Here is a 17,989-nt window from a genome sequence, read left to right as displayed (position 1 = left end):
TAAATAAAGAGACAACTGAAAGCCATCCAGCATGGCGGATTTATTTTTAACAAGCACAGCTTACTGCAAGATTTTACTTCATGCAGCTAAATATCCACATTGTGCTGTCAATGGTGTACTTCTAGCTGAAGAACCAAAACACAAAGATCACAAAAACATACGATTTGTTGACTGTATTCCACTGTTTCATTTGTCTTTGAGTATAGCACCGATGCTGGAGGCTGCTTTGTTGCAGGTGTTCATCTGTTTATATTAGACATTTTACTCTTGGGAATCTCTTTGGTTACATTGCTGTCGGTTAATGTGACCAACTTAAGGATTTAATTAATCGTTCATGATTTTAAAGTCACTGGACTTCTAGTGTTTCAGGGTTAAATCTGGATAAATATTTTATCGCTTGAATATATTATTCACATTCTTACATTTCATATATCAGGGCTCACGCTACCAGGCGACTAGGGCGAAGAAGTCGCTTTCCCATCCGTCACTTCGCTTTGCCCGACCCTAAAAAGCGAAAACAAGTCGCCCTGTTGTTGATGATACTCGCTTTCAGTCGCTTTCATCATCGGACATTTTCAATTTATTGATTATTAAAGAAATTCAGACATAAATGATTCATTTTCTTAAGAAACGAGGTTTAAGCATTGAATTTACAGTGTGTAGCAGGTTATTTAATAAAAAGACAACTTTTAATCACTGCATGCACTACCGGTACTTGTTACTCAGAGAGCGTACATCAATCTAACTTTCGGCAGCAAAATAAGTTGTTACTTCATTTGAAAGTGATAAAAGTTGCCTCCAGTAAATGTTTAATCCATTTATTGCATTAAAAACTTCATATTCCTTTCCAATAGCTTGTCAAACATCGTTTATTTTTGTAAATTTTCTTCGTCCGCCATTAACCATTATCTAACTACGGATCGGAACCGGTCCAGCTATGACGGAAATCCGTATTTTTACAATAATAACTACGGACGCATGAATGGAACAGCTGACTGAAGAATATTGATCCCAAAAGGAAAAATTACACATTCCACACGCATTAACAGACTTTTGGTTAGATCTAATTGATTAATGTATATTATTCCATATAATTTATATGGATTGTTTCAAAATATTGAATAAAGTTGCTTAACCAATAATATCAATATATTATGGCCCAGCTTAACTTTGTATATCTTTTGATGAGAAACACTGAATCTTATAAACATGATAAACAAGTTTTTAATTGAATTGTAATTCATATTTTATAACTTCTTGACCTTTTTGACATAAAAAAAATTCTTTTTAGTGCTAGATATTTAGTTGGTAGTTCTCACAAGAACCTAAACTTAAACAACTTTGAATTTGAACTGTTAATTTAATTGTATACTCAGATATGAATTAAACAATATAAAAAGAACATTATTTACATATGACCCTTTATACTATAGTAAAATCAAAACATTGTAGCGCATCTCGCGAAGGAGCACTTCTCTTTCAAATCTCACCACTTCTCCCTATCAGTTTCAAAAAGAGAAGTCACTTCTCCCTATGATTCAGAAGTAGTGTGAGCCCTGTATATAATCAGTTAATGGGGTGCAATGATTTCTTGAGAACTCCAAAAAAACTCAATAAAGTATATTCAGGGAAATTTTTTCCAACTGTCTTACCTCGAGCAGTTGCCTTTTACAGCCTTTTAGAATAGGGGAAAATTATAAAAAAAACCTTAAAAGATGGTTATAGATTCATTTTGTCAAAACTATAATTTTGTCCTTCTAATCTGTGATACCACCTTGTTGGTAGCGTGTTCGCCTCAAGTGCCAGATGGTCAAACCAAAGACTTTAAAATTGGTGTAAGCTGCTTCTCTGCTAAGCATGCGGCATAAAGGAGTAAGAGCAAAGACTGGCCGCTCGGAGTCAGAACAGTGTTTCCGGGTTAAAGTGACATGCAGAGTTCGCGAAAATGGTCGGTCCTGTCGGTCAAAATAAGGCTCGGACTAGTATTTTGAAGGCTAGTGCCGGTCCCGATGACCGATGTAAAAACGGCCGTTGTAGTGCAAATTTCGGCACTTTTTTACATGGGTTATTAGATGTACCACAACTGTTTCCAATAAGTGTTTACATCGGTTATCAGATGTACCCGCTGTAAATTTCCGGTACTGGTTTACAGATTTATTATAAACAAACCAAAGCAGCGATCTACACGTGGCCAACTAAATTTGTTCGTAGAGCCATCCCTGGCAAACAATCCGAGATTGAACCCTACAATGGAGCAAACAAATACTGTAACAGCCGAGAAAATGATTCAGATGATGAAATGGATAGTGAAGATGACTTTAAATAAGAACAATCAGAAGACCTGAACTGGTCCTTCATTGTTGATTTGCCTGTGGGTGCAAAGAATAAAACTAATATTAATAAAGTTATTTTTACATAAAATATGTTATTAATTTTATTTCAGGATAAAATTGACAGATTTTGTAGGACTGACAAATAATCATGCTTTGTCGGTCCCATGACCGACGGGTCAAAATAAGTTTTCGCGAACTCTATACATGTCTTCCTGCAGACTGTTACCTTGTGAACTAGCATGTTAAAAATCCGTCACGGCCTGGTATAAAGCAGGGTTAATATTCATATTACATTAATATGTTCTCATTATCGTGGTTATGAATATACATATTAATTTGCTGCTGGACGTTAAGCAGCCATCCATCATCATCATCATCATCGTCGTCGTCGTCGTCGTCATCGTCTAATCTGTGCCTCTTTTTGTAATTTGAATACAAAAAAAAACAATGAAAAAATCATGAAGGACAACTACTTTCTAGATCAATATAGTTCTTGCCAATGGCATAAGAAAATCCTTAAAGGGATTAAGTCCATACATAGACATGATAGATTTACCCAAAATACTCCAAAACACAGATATAAACCTCATTTAAAGAATAACCAAGCATATTCTTTAAAATGAGACTTCGACATTCATATTCATTCAGCTGACATTGATCAATATGCAGTCACAATAACTATAGTTTGTCAATAAAATTTCCAAAATTAATATCAAATTGAATGAATATCATCCTTTGATCCTGATAGGCAAGATTTTGAAAAATCTTCTCTGAAACTACTGAGTTGCTGTCATATACATGTTTAATTTATAACCCACTGTTCTTGTCATTTTTAAAAGTATAACTTCAATATGTTTTCATAATTTTTATCAGGCATTTAAAGACAAATACAATACTTCAGTTAATCTATAAAAAGTTCATTAAAGTTTAATGTGACACTATTCATGGATTCATCCTCGTGGACACAACATTTTAGACATATTGGCCTAATTAAAATTTATGCATTGAAAAAATAACAATGTTAAAGGGAAATGACTGTCTTTTTGTTGATACAACTTTTCAGTAATGTCCCCAAGATTAGCATTGGCTAGAACATGTTAGAGAGTTAATATCTATAGTTTTTTTTCTGGTATTACCTCACTGCAGCTCAGTATGCAGCTCAGTAGAGAAACATCTATATTACCCAAAAAATGCTTAAATTAAATAAAAAATACTGTAAGCTGAGCTGTCTATTCTCGTCATGAATGCTAGTTGGTATGCAAATACACAACACATAGGCAGATCCAGGGGGGGCCCCCCTATCCTGGGAAAAATTTGGTTGATTATATAGGGAATCACTGAAGCATGACTGGAGCCCCCCCCCCCCTTTAGGTCAGTCAGCGGGCACCCCTTATGAAAAGTTCTGGATCCGCCACTGCAACATAGTTTGTTATCTAACCTTAGTTTAATTTTGTATATTCAGATTGAAGCCTACAGTAAGAGTATAGGATGTGTGATAGCAGGATATTATCAAGCCAATGAAAACCTTGATGATAATGTGTAAGTGTGGATTTCTTGGTAAACTAAAGTGATATCTCAGTAATACAGGAGCTCCTTTCGTTCATTGGAAAATTTTTAATGGCCTGTTAATCAATAAATGCAATTATCATGATTATGAACGCAATAAAATATTTGAAGTTTAAATTTTTGTTCATGTGATACAATTTTCTATCAAACAGGGCACTTTGTCTGTTCATAAAGTCAAACTCATGACTTCCTGTTTACAAAAGTATCTAGTAATCATGGTAACCAACTTTGAAATATTTTTGGGATCACAAAAAGTATATGCTTTTATAAAAGGCTACTCTAAACACGGAAAATACCTGCTATATTATAAATAACCTATTTGATATATTTACTTTTATTGTGTGGAAAATTTACTTAGAAATTTAAAATATAACTTTATTCAACTTTCAGATTAAATAATGCAGCAAAAATAATAGGAAAAAGAATCTACGACAATAACCCTGATACTTGTATTTTTATAGTGAGTATTTATCGATCATTTGTTAGTAAAAGGACTTGTATTTTTATAGTGAGTATTTATCGATCATTTGTTAGTAAAAGGATTTCAATTATTTGATAAAGAATGTAGGACTTTGAATATTGAATTATGATTTTTGAAAAGAAAAATGAAATATTTTAGTTTGTCAATTATGTCTTGACAATTAGAAACAATATGAAAAAAATGTTCTACAAGGCAACACATTTTTTAGTGCAAGAACAGACTCTAAAAATTAAGTGGATACAAATAGATGTAAACTTTAGCATGAAACTTTTCCCAATATATTATCGCATATACAAATGATGCGTCTTAGTTTAGAAAAAGATATTAATGTTGGATAAATTTGGGAATTATGTGATAATGTCCAAGATGTAATACTATGAATTGTTTCAATGTAAGATTTTGTTTTTCAGGTTGATAATAATAAAGTATCTCCGCTAGCAGTGTCAGAGGCTTACAATATATACACGTTTAAAGAAACAAATTGGTGCAAAACTGATAAAAGGTATAGAAATACTGAAATTTTCATACAATTGGACAAATGTTAATTCAGGTGTTCATTGTGTGACTGTGTCATTAGTTTAGTTTCCTTATAGTATTGCTACTGATGAACAATTAACATGTCTCTTGACATTAAAAGTAAAATAATAAAAATACCGAACTCCAAGGAAATTCGTAACGGGAAGTCCTTCATCTTATCAATTAAAAACAATTAGACATGTCTCTTGACATAAACCAATTTGATGATTCAGAAGGGGGCTCACATCTTAAATTCTCCAACTCTTCAAAGATTTAAGAAACAGTTAAAATTGCAGTTGTATAGTTGTATAGTTCCATTTTGAAATCATATGTTTATTGATATCTAAAGTAATATTAATGTGTTTAACTACATGTTATATGGCTACAAACACATACAAAATTTAGATGTGTAAACAAACAAAATGAAAAAAAATCCAAATTATAAAACTTCTGGTGATACTGTTAAAAGGGTGCTGGCAAGAATGAAATTTTGTAAATTGCAATTGGATGAAGTCATAAATCAATTATCTATCAAAGATGATATTGGCTGTATGTAGAATTAAAGTTATGGAAAGATTGAGATATCTATTTAGGTATCTAAAAGAAACTCTTTCACAAAAATGAGGTAGGTGAAAACTATACGATTATTCAAATGAAGTTTACACACTTGTACAAGAAGTAACATAATTATGTATCCATTGTAGACCGACAACAGATGAAGAAACACTAGAGTTAAGCAGAATGTTATTATCTACACCGGATTCCTACAGACAGTTAGTTGACTTTGATAACCATTTTGATGATCTATCTAAAGACTGGAGAAATTTACAAATAGCAGAATATCTGGACCGATCGACATGATACTTATAGATTAGATAGTCTATGTTGTAATTTCATTTGTGAAACGGACATGTTTGTTATTTGTGCCTCATCACTAATTATTCTGTGTTTGTTTTGAAAGTCTTCATACATTTACTTAAGATAAGACATCTAAGATGAAATTACTCATTTATATAAGATTCTGATTATCCAAATTTTTTTTGCATAGTAGTATTTATAGATTCAATTAGGAATATTATAATGCACAAAACTACCTTATAAACCATGCAATTTTTTCAGCTTGTACTACTTTAAAAACAAGAAGAATAAATATTGTTCAGGAAGATTTTCACATTTTATCGTGATAGGTAAAAAAGAATCGTAGATTGTTAAAAGTTCATTGAAAACGAATTAATTAGCAGGTCTATTTACATTGTTTTAATGTTCAAATAAATGAAAGAAATGTACAGGTATATTGATATGTTTTTGTCGAGCCTGCGACTTTTGTCGCAGAAAGCTCGACATAGGGATAGTGATCTGGCGGCGGCGGCTACGGCGGCGGCGGCGTTAGCTAACTTCTTAAAAGCTTTATATTTTAGAAGGTGGGAGGTCTGGATGCTTCATACTTTGTATATGGATGCCTCATGTTACGAAGTTTCCGTCAGTCACATGTCCAATGTCCTTGACCTCATTTTCATGGTTCAATGACTACTTGAAAAAAAACTTAAGATTTTTTGTAATGTTAGATTCTCTCTTATTATAAGTAATAGGATAACTATATTTGGTATGTGCGTACCTTGCAAGGTCCTCATGCCCGTCAGACAGTTTTCACTTGACCTCGATCTCATTTCATGGATCAATGAACAAGGTTAAGTTTTGGTGGTCAAGTCCATATCTCAGATACTATAAGCAATAGGTCTAGTATATTCGGTGTATGGAAGGACTGTAAGGTGTACATGTCCAACTGGCAGGTGTCATCTGACCTTGACCTCATTTTAATGGTTCAGTGGTTATAGTTAAGTTTTTGTGTTTTGGTCTGTTTTTCTTATACTGTATGCCATAGGTCTACTATATTTGGTGTATGGAATGATTGTAAGGTGTACATGTCTAGCGGGCAGGTGTCATCTGACCTTGACCTCATTTTCATGGTTCAGTGGTCAAAGTTAAGTTTTTGAGTTTTGGTCTATTTTTCTAATACTATATGCAATAGTTCAACTATATTTGGTATGTGCGTACCTTGCAAGGTCCTCATGCCCGTCACACAGTTTTCACTTGACCTCGACCTTATTTCATGGATCAATGAACAAGGTTAAGTTTTGGTGGTCAAGTCCATATCTCAGATACTATAAGCAATAGGTCTAGTATATTCGGTGTATGGAAGGACTGTAAGGTGTACATGTCCAACTGGCAGGTGTCATCTGACCTTGACCTCATTTTCATGGTTCAGTGGTTATAGTTAAGTTTTTGTGTTTTGGTCTGTTTTTCTTATACTGTATGCCATAGGTCTACTATATTTGGTGTATGGAATGATTGTAAGGTGTACATGTCTAGCTGGCAGGTGTCTTCTGACCTTGACCTCATTTTCATGGTTCAGTGGTCAAAGTTAAGTTTTTGAGTTTTGGTCTTTTTTTCTAATACTTTATGCAATAGGTCATCTATATTTGGTGTATGGAAATATTTTATGATATACCTGTCAGTCTTGCAGGTTTTATTTGACCTTGACCTCATTTTCACGGTTCATTGCTCAGTGTTAAGTTTTTGTGTTTTGGCCTGTTTTTCTAATACTATAAGCAATAGGGTCAACTATATTTGTTGTATGGAAGGATTGCAAGCTGTATTACATGTCTGCCTGGCATTGTTCATCTGACCTTGACCTCATTTTATTGGTTCATTGGTCAATGTTTAGTTTTCTTGGTTAAGTCTGTATCTTAGAAACTATAAACAATAGGTCAACTATATTTAGTGTATTGAATGATTGTAAGGTGTACATGTATTTCTTGTTTGGTTTATATGACCTTGACCTCATTTTCTTGGATCATTTTAAGTGTATGTGATAGTTGTAGTAAAGCTTTATATTTAGGACTATAAACATAATATCAATGGTTAGTAAAGAAGGCGAGACATTTCAGCGTGTGCACTCTTGTTTAACCTCTCTATGGGAATCCTTCATCAATGACTCATCTGTTTCCTAATTTAGAGTTTTTGTTCACACTGTATTTTTAGTAATTTAAAAATGTATGTGGAAAGGCTGAACAGATACAGTGGATGTCTGTTTTCCACAGTTTTTGATATTAAAAGCACATACAAATTAAGTGCAAAGGGAGATAATTCCTCATTTTTGATTGACAATATTTATTTAGGGACAGGCAAAATAAGTTTACAGATTTCTAGAAGTCCTATCATTTTAATGTATATACAAATTATTGAACAGAACTTTACAGCAGATTTACAATAGGATATGGTCTACATAAATCAAATTTGTCAAATGTAGGATAAATGTAGAATAAATAAACAAACCTACAACCATATCATATGTCATGTATTTGTATTAAGTCAATTTAACATATAAGACCTAGTTCGCACTAGCATTTTTTTTTATCGATCTAATTTGAATTGATCTAAATAAAACCAGTTAGCGTTCACATTATCTTTAATCATAATGATCTCTATCGATCTAATCTGAACCACTGCTTTCACACTACAATTAAAAATGCAATTGACCTGTAAAACTGTAAACATTGTGTATAAATAGAAATAATTAATCAAATTTATGTGTTGGTACACTGAAACACACTGTTAAAAAAAATGGATGAAGTTATTGTTTCTCTTGAATCACAAGTTCAAATTTTGATACTTGTGTTCTTGTAGTTTTCATTAATTTTGAAACAAAAAACTGTAGCAAGGAAGAAATGCTCCGGTTCTGAAAAAAATACAACAAAAACAACAGAAGAAAAGAAGACACACAAATTTATGGTACGGCAAAGACAACTTTTTGTCCGTTTGTCTTTACTTGCATGTACACAAGGTCTGTTTTTAAACAGAGAAATATTGGTTAAACAACGAACCACCGATATATACTGGGGTGTTATGTTATTACACTTGTAGTTTTGTCGCTATACATACACATATATTATTTTCGATTCAATCTCACTAGTTTAAACCGATCTTTGCGTTCACATTTAAAGTTAGATCGGTTATCTTTAGATCGATTCAAACTAAACTACCTCTTTTGGTGTGTTAGTTTAGACCGATTAAAGATCGATCAAAAGCATTCACATTAGCCCTTAAACCGATCTAAAGTGAACCGATCTAGTTTAAATCGATATAAATGTCCTAGTGTGAACTCTATATTGTTGTACAAAAGTTTGATAAATTATCCAAATGTTTTTTTGAAAATCATGAACTATACAAGACATTTGACATGTTTGATGTATTTAAAAACAGATAGCTGCAATTGTGGAAAGTCAAGCTAATTCAATTGAGCATATGATATGTTTGCATATTATTATGTTATCTAGATAATATTTGTGTGTCTCCTAGCAGTGTCTAGATACAGAATTCCATTTAGCTTGCACATATTTAGCTTACCTTATCAAACCATGGACTTAACCATTATATAATTTTGAGACCGCAGGTGACACAAATTGAGCTTCTAAGGCTTGCATTTCTTCAACTCAGTATTGAAATGTTTGAGATATTACGTTTATAAGTTAGAATTTCATATTTAAATACATTGTAATAACTTGAAAAATTTATAAAGAGTTAATCATATTTCTCAGAATCAGGAAACAATTTTGGACCAGATTTTTATTATTCACATATACATTTTTTGGTAACATCATGATTAGTTAAAATGGAAATAGGATGTATCACCAATATAACCATTCTTTAACATTAAGCACCATTTTGGTCTCATTTGTGTAATTCTATTAATTTAACAATGGTGCTAAGAAAATTAATGGTGATGAAAATTGAGGCTTTTAAAAATTCAAGAATGAAAAAGCAGCAGTCTATAATAGGTTGTGGGGATCTTTCTTTTTTTTTTTTCATATTCTTTAAAAATTTGAATTAAGGTTAGTATATTATCTGAAAAATCAGAACCTATTTGTTGAAGAGAAACTTGTACACAGTTTAAATAATTATTTTTTTTGCCTGCATAGCATCCTCACTTCTTCTTTTAACCCCTTTCTTTTTAATAACTAATTTTCTCAGGAATCAAGACAACAGGAAACAGGTGCAGAACCAGCCATTTTTTTAAAAAGGGGGTTCCAACACTTGCAAATAATATAAAAAAAGGAGGGTTCCAACCATATGTCCCCATACAAAAGCATGAGTCGTCAAACTAAAAAGGGGGAGGGGGTTCAACACCCAGAACAACCCCTCTGGATCTGAGAGAACCATTTGTTTTTCTTATGGGACTTATATAAATATCACAATTATTCTGGTTGATTGGATAGCACCTTAATTCAGTGCAATAACTGTTTGACCTTTTCATTACAATTATATCTTGTTTCATGACAAAAGGTTAGGTAAAGTTCATAAATAATTTTACACTTTTGCTGTTTAGGAGTTAAAGTCCTGCATTGGTTGAAAAATGAATTTTTACGTCATTTTTATGTGATAACAATTTCCAATTAGGGGGTATGCCCTTGATTTCTTTAACAATGACACTCATTTAATGGAAAGAAAACCTGTTCAGCAGTAATTTTGACAGCCTCTTGACCTTAAATGATACATGTATGGGAACATTTTTATTGTTTTAAGTAAAAGAGAAAACATTGATAACAGATGTGTTCATCCATTAAATATCGTTTTCATGTTTAAAATCAATAGTAATTTAAGTATTTTTGTTATTAATTCTATCTAGTCAGCCTGTATAACCTTGGATAGAAAACAGTTTTGCATTTATTAACTACATTATCAAAAACCATCAAAATTCAGCACATTAATTTAAAATGGTAAAGATTTACAGTCAAGATTAAACAGCCAAATTTATTTTATTTTGAGCCAAACAACTTTTGTTTACATGTGTACATTATGACGTATGTAAACTTCAATTTCAAGTTACACTGCCTGTGTTCTAAAATTCTTTCTAGTTATTCTTCTTTTTCCTGTATGCATTACTAGGATCAAATATGTTAATATTTATAAAATAAACAGAATTTATGATATTTGTAGACTCTAATTTGTGCCAGAGGATTTTACCATAGAAAAAAAAGTTTCTGAACTTATTTAATAGAAATAAGATGTGGTATGAGCGCCAATGGGACAGATCTCAATTCAAGTCACAATGTGTAAAAAATAAACAATTATAGGTCAAAGTACAGCCTTCAACAAAGAGCCTTGGCTCACACTGAACAGCAAGCTATTAAGTTTATTTTTAGTAACCATGACCTTATAGAATATCCGTTTCACAGATGATAAGGGATTTGTTCAGTTCCTAATGTTGTAACTACAATCCTGTCCCCCCTTTTCCTGAATATGACCTATGGAATTTGACTTATTACCGGGTTTGTACTAACATGATCAACACGACGGGTGCCACATGTGGAGCAGGATCTGCTTACTCTTCCGGAGAACATGAGATTACCACCAGTTTTTGGTTGGGATCGTGTTGCTCAGTCTTTAGTTTTCTATGTTGTGTTCTGTGTACTACTGTTTGTCTGTCGGTCTTTTTAGCTCATCGTTCCAAAGGAACTGTGAGCTTTTGCCATCACTTGGCGTCTGTCTTCGTCTGTCTGGTGTAAACTATTTCAAACATCTTCTCCTCTGAAACTACAGAACCAATTCCAACCAAACTTAAGATGAATGATCCTTAGGGTATCTAGAATAAAGTTTGTGTTTTATTTACTGATATTCATCTAATAACATGGCCGCCATGGCTAAAAATAGAACATAGGGGTAAAATGCAGTTTTTGGCTTATATCTCAAAAACCAAAGCATTTAGAGCAAATCTGACATGGGGGGTAAAAGTGTTCATTAGGTCAAGTTCTATCAGCCCTGAAATTTTCAGTTGAATATGATAACCCATTGTTGGGTTGCTGCCACCAAATTTGTTATTTTAAGAAAATTTTGCAGTGTTTGGTTATTATCTTGAATATTATTTAAGATAAAGATAAACTGTAAACAGCAAAAATGTTCAGCAAAGTAAGATCTACGAAAAAGTTTATATGACCAAAATTGTCAATTGACCCCTTAAGGAGTTATTGCCAATTAAAGACAATTTTTCACAATTTGTTCATCTTGAAAGAGTTTCAGAGTATCTTGTATTTATATTTCCTTGTACGTCATGAATCATAGCCACTATGGCTTAAATCGAACATAGGGGTAACATGCATTTTTTTGCTTTTGAAGAAAATATGACAGATACAAAGAACTTTTAAATGGCATTTTTAAGCCACTCATTAATATATATCGAAAAGCAAAAATAATCATTGATGAAAGATTTAAGCAAAAAATTACAGGTGAGCGATTCAGGCTCTTGAGAGCCTCTTGTTGTCTTGTATCATAAAAATTATTATAATAGATAGATTGAAACTTAAGTTAGCAAAAATGATAAGCAAGACAAGATCTACAATTAAGACAACATGGAGGAAATTGTCAAAAGACTCATTATTGAAGTTATTGCCCTTTAATGACGATTTTTACCTTTTTTTTGCGTTTTACCATATATGATAAATATTATAATACATAAATAGACACAAGGCAAGATCTACTAACAAGTCAAATTTTGGCCGATACAGTTAGTAGACTATCACTCTTTAAAGGAGTGATTGCCCTTAAATGAGGATTTTTTTACCCTCTTTTGTGTTTTGAGCAAAAACTAAAGATAGAGAGAAAATAATCAGACTAAATGATCAGCAATACAAGATCATTAAAACAGAGATTTTTCTCATGAATTCTAGTCTCGTCTACAATGTTGGAGAGTGTCCTTTGTTGAATATGCACATAGACCAATGTGAGCGACACAGGCTCTTTAGAGCCTCTAGTTTAGCCATGGAGTTGTCAGGTTATTTTCGACTTATGAGTTTGAATGTCCCTCTAGTATCTTTCGCCTCTCTTTTACATATTGACCTCATAATCAATCTGTATCTTCCTCTCATTATATGTGACCATATTTGTTTGGTTGGTTTTTATTGTCTCGCCTTGACGGAGTCAAAAAGCGAGACATAGGTATGCTGTTTCCGGCGTCGGCGACATCAACAATGTATTAGTTTGTGATTAGGTCTAGTTCATGGTGAACCACTAGTGGTAGGTCAATGATATTTGGTATGCAGTTGTATTAGCATTGGCACATCTCATTACCATGGGGATTATTTGGCCCTGCCCCCTCAGTCAAGGTCTATTGACTTTGAAACTTTACATAGTTTACATGTATTCGTTTGTGATTAGGTCCATTTATGGGGAACCACTAGTGGTAGGTCAATGATATTTGGTATACAGTTGTATAAGCATTGGCATATCTCATTTCCATGGAGAATTTTTGGCTCCGCCCCCTTAGTCATGGTCTATAGACTTTGAAAATTTTGCTAAGTTAACATGTATTAGTTTGTGATTAGGTCAGTTCAAGGGGAACCATTAGTGGTAGGCCAATGTTAACTGGTGTTCAGTTATATAAGCATTAGCACATCTAATTTCCATGGAGAATATTTGGCCCCGCCCCCTCAGTCATGGTTTCCATGGAAATTATATAGCCCCACCCCTGATCATGGTTCATTGACTTTGAAACTTTTACATAGTTTACAAGTTAATGTTTGTGTTTAGGTTTGTTTAAAGGGAACGACTTATAATAAGTCAATGGTATTTGGTATGCAGTTGTATTAGCATTGGCACATCTCATTCCATGGAGATTGTTTAGCCATGTACCTTCAGTCATGGTTCATAGACTTTGAATATTTGCATAACTTACATGTTAAAGTATTGCTATTTTAATTTCAACATTTGCATTATCAAAATTACAATAAAATGCTCCGCTGGGGCGCAGCTTGATACGACCACAGAGGTCGAACCCTGAACAGTTGGGGCAAGTATGGACACAACATTCAAGTTTGATACAGCACTGAATTTGGATTGTAATTAAATATTTGACACAGCATAGGTTTCTCACACAGAATGAAAGTGGTCTAAGAACTTAAAAAATTTTAATTAACCTATTTTTTGAACCCCCTTATGATTCATCACCCCCAAACTCAATCCCAGCTTTCCCTTTGTGGTATGGTACCTTGCAGTACAATTTCAGAGAGATCCATACACTTGAACACAAGTTATTGTCTGGAAACTAGAAAAATGCTTGTTTTTTGGCCCCTTTTTGGCCCCAAATTCCTAAACATTTGGGGCGATTACCCCCAAACTCAAACCCAGCTTTCTCTTTGTGATATGGAACCTTGCAGTACAATTTCATAAAGATCCATACACTTGCACACAAGTTATTGTCCTGAAACTAGAGAAATGCTTGTTTTTTTGCCCTTTTATGGCCCCTAATTACTAAAATTTTGAGGGAATTACCCCGTAAATCAATCCCAGCCTTTCCTTTGTGGTATGGTACCTTGCAGTACAATTTCAGAGAGATCCATACATTTGAACACAAGTTATTGTCTGGAAACTAGAAAAATGCTTATTTTTGGCCCCTTTTTGGCCCCTTATTCCTAAACTTTTTGGGCAATTACCCCCAAACTCAATTCCAGCTTTTCCTTTGTGATATGGAACCTTGTAGTACAATTTCATAAAGATCCATACACTTACACACAAGTTATTGTCATGAAACTAGAAAAATGCTTGTTTTTTTCCCCTTTTTGGCCCCTAATTCCTAAAATTTGGAGGCAATTACCCCCAAAATCAATCCCAGCATTCCCATTGTGATATGGAACCTTGTGATACAATGTCAGAGAGATCCATACACTTACACACAAGTTATTGTCATGAAACTAGAAAAATGCTTGTTTTTTGCCCCTTTTTGGCCCCTAATTCCTAAAATTTGGACACAATTACCCCCAAAATCAATCCCAGCATTCCCTTTGTGATATGGAACCTTGTGGTACAATGTCAGAGAGATCCATACACTTACACACAAGTTATGTCTGGAAGTTACAAAAATGCTTATTTTTTGCCCCTTTTTGGCCCCTAATTCCTAAACTGTGGGTACCATAACCCCCAAAATCAATCCCCACCTTTCTTTTGTGGTATTGAACCTTATGGTAAAATTTCATTGAGATCCATTCACTTAAACTAAAGTTAGAGTGCGAAAACTAATGTGTCTTCAGACAACGACGACGTCGACGCCAACGTCATACCAATATACGACCACAAAAAATTTTTTGCGGTCGTATAAAAAGGCGAGACATATCTCTGTGATAACAGTTTACTATACAAGGTTATGAGGTTATTACATGTATCTGGGAAACAGTTTTCTGTAATATTTTTTTAATATTTATTTAACATGACCTTTACCTTAGAAGCATTGACTTCAAATGCAATAAAAATACCCTCCTCAATATACATGTACGTGTATGTATATTTTATTGCAATTCCATGCCAGGTTAATATCTGAATACACCCTTTCTGCACTTGTTTCACAAGATATTGACTAATGACACTGTTACCTCAAAATGAATAAGGGATCTTTCACTCATTTTATGTGACCATATATTTTAAGTTTGATTCCAATCTCATGTAACGTTCCAGAGTTATAATTTGGCAACTTTTTTCCTGCACTAATTTTTTATCTCTTTGTTTGTAACTTTTGCCAGTACTTTAATCCTTGACACAGTGATTTCAAAATTAAAAGCAATCTTTCACTCATTATATGACTGTAAATTTGGTTCCGGTCCAATGAAAAGTTCTAGTGTTATAGACCTTGATCTTTTACTCAGTGATCCCAAAATAAATACTGGTGCATATATTTAAGTTTTGTTTCAATCACATGTAATGTTCAAGGGGTGTTATCCCAAACCTCATTTTCTTCACAAATAATACATGGTTTGGTGACTATTAAAGTTGACCGCATCCATCCTATTAAACTTGAAATAAAAGATAACAGAGACTAAGTATTTCTGTAGTATTTCTATAGTATTTCTATAGTATTTCCGTACAAATCCTTGCAGAGACAAAGTCAAGTCTGATTAATGTCTTGACTTACATTTAGACATTATTAAACAGGGTATATTGAGAACAAGAATTAATGACAAATAGGAATGAATCAATTTTGCGATAATTAAATTTCAATTTTTCTGTAGCAACATATCAAATCAATTGGGAGTTTCTCTCACTATATGGTTGCAATGTGATATAAAGTGTCCAATTAAGCATCTGGGATCTAAGATCACATACAGGTGTATGAGACTATATACCCCTGCTGCTTTGTAGCCTGGTGTATAAAAATATGAAGTGCAATTTGTTTCTGTATGATTTCTTGAGGTACACTTGTTGGATTTTAGTGATAAGAGTGCACACATTGAAATGTCTTGCCTGCTTTAACAGTACTGATCATGATAGAATTTATATTGAAAGTCTGTGTGATGAAAGGTTTTACTACAAGTATCACATACACTCAACATTATCATAGATCCATAAAAATAAGATCTAGGTTAGATGAACTATGCTAGAAAGACATATACACCTTACAATCATTCCATACACCAAATATAGTGGTAATCTTGCTTATAGTACCTGAAAAATAGACTAGACTAACACATAAACTTAACAGTGAACAATGTAATGAGGTCAAGGACATATGAACCCGGACAGATGGACATGTACACAGTGCAATCATTCAATACACCCAATATATTGGTCCTATTGCTTATAGTACATAAGAATCAAACCAATCGACAAAAACTTATTTTAAACAAATGAACTATGAAAATGAGGTCAAGGTCATATGAACCCTGCCAGACATGTACACTTCTCAATCATTCCATACACTAGTTGACCTATTGTTTAAAGTAACCGAGAAAACCACAAAAACTTGACATTAACCAATGAAGGTCATATGAACCCTGTTGGAAAACAAGATGATTTGCAAGGATCCCATACACCAAGTATACTTATCCTATTACTCATAATAGGTGAGAAACTTGGTAACATAAGGTATCTGCATACAAGGTATGAAGCCTCCAGATCTTATATCTTCTGAAATATAAAGATTTATACAAATAGCTTGCTTCACATTGTAATCCCTGTCTCTCACATTCTGGGACCCATACCACAGGCTAGACAAAAACTATATACGAGTGGTAGAATGTAGAAAAGTAAAATAGCCAGTTAAGGGAGCTACCATTTGATTTTTATGGGGGGGCTAGGATGAAATTTGAAAAAAATTGGCAGGACAGGAGTTTTGAGTAAAAAAAAAAGGCAGGATTACAATTTATGTAAAAAAAAAGGCAGGACCGAATAGAGTGAAAAATAAAAAGGCAGGACAGACATTACAACTTAAAAAAAAACCAGGACAAAATTTTTAATCCTAGCCCCCCATAAAAATCAAATGGCAGCTCCCTAAATGTACAAAATTTCAGATTGCATAGTTTGTCTCTGTCAATTTTCTATTTGTATGTTTTGCCAAATAAGAAATCTTTAAATGTGTAGTTACAATACAAGCTCTTCCAGTTAAGATTTTTTAGGCAGTTTATTTTTCCACAGACCATATCTCCAGATTACTTTCAAAACATGGAAGCTTCAATTTTAATTATACATTCAAAACATTTATACATAGCATTACCCCCCCCCCCCCTCCCCTCCTCCTTTTTCCATCAAAAAAGCTTTTAGTGACCTGGTGGTATAGTTTTGTTTTCTGTTTACTTTAAGGTGTATGATTATTTTCTGTTATGATTTTAGACAGTAATATTGTCTAACACAAATCTATTTCAGCAACTATGACCTTGACCTTAAACAGTCATCAGTGACCTCAAAATCAATAGGGATCTTGCTCTCATTAAATGTGACCATATCTAAGTAAGGTTTCAATCATATGTAGTATTTGTTTTAGCATTGGTAACAAGTTGTTACAAAAACACATTAAAAAAAACATTGATAAATTGAGAATGAAAACGGGGAATGTGTCAAAGAGATAACAACCCTGACTAAAGAGCAGAAAACAGCCCCAGGCCACCAATGGGTCTTCAACACAGTGAGAAAATCATGCACACAGAGGCAGACTTCAGCTGACCTATTCTTGTCAAACTTTTAGTGCTGATGAAAACCTCCATAAATAATATTACTTGAAAACTAATATTTTTGTCATGCCTTGATAAATTATTTTATTTGCTAGATACAAAAACAC

The 17,989-nt window shown here is 33.3% G+C and overlaps 2 protein-coding genes across 2 annotated transcripts in view; one reads left to right on the top strand and one right to left on the bottom strand.

Annotated features, from left to right (window-relative positions):
- Positions 1 to 17,989, bottom strand: part of LOC127701048 (A disintegrin and metalloproteinase with thrombospondin motifs 18-like) — a 523,205-nt gene that overhangs the window by 288,568 nt on the left and 216,648 nt on the right. The gene's annotated exons all lie outside the window — the stretch shown is intronic.
- Positions 2 to 6,197, top strand: LOC127701095 (ER membrane protein complex subunit 8-like). The gene is made up of 5 exons (XM_052204903.1): positions 2 to 235; positions 3,796 to 3,872; positions 4,290 to 4,359; positions 4,791 to 4,882; positions 5,601 to 6,197. The coding sequence occupies exons 1-5, from the start codon at positions 32 to 34 to the stop codon at positions 5,755 to 5,757; spliced, it is 600 nt and encodes a 199-aa protein (XP_052060863.1). The 5' UTR covers positions 2 to 31; the 3' UTR covers positions 5,758 to 6,197.

The sequence above is a fragment of the Mytilus californianus genome, unplaced genomic scaffold (genome assembly GCF_021869535.1).
Source record: "Mytilus californianus isolate M0D057914Y unplaced genomic scaffold, xbMytCali1.0.p SCAF_5, whole genome shotgun sequence".
Lineage (NCBI taxonomy): Eukaryota > Metazoa > Mollusca > Bivalvia > Mytilida > Mytilidae > Mytilus > Mytilus californianus.
This window is presented reverse-complemented; position numbering and strand designations above follow the sequence as displayed.

Excerpts from the sequence above, each read along its gene's own strand:
- LOC127701095 (XM_052204903.1), top strand. The coding sequence starts at position 32 with ATGGCGGATTTATTTTTAACAAGCACAGCTTACTGCAAGATTTTACTT. Across the intron at positions 236-3,795 it reads TGGAGGCTGCTTTGTTGCAG|ATTGAAGCCTACAGTAAGAG; the intron begins GTGTTCATCTGT and ends TTGTATATTCAG. Across the intron at positions 4,360-4,790 it reads CTGATACTTGTATTTTTATA|GTTGATAATAATAAAGTATC; the intron begins GTGAGTATTTAT and ends TTTGTTTTTCAG.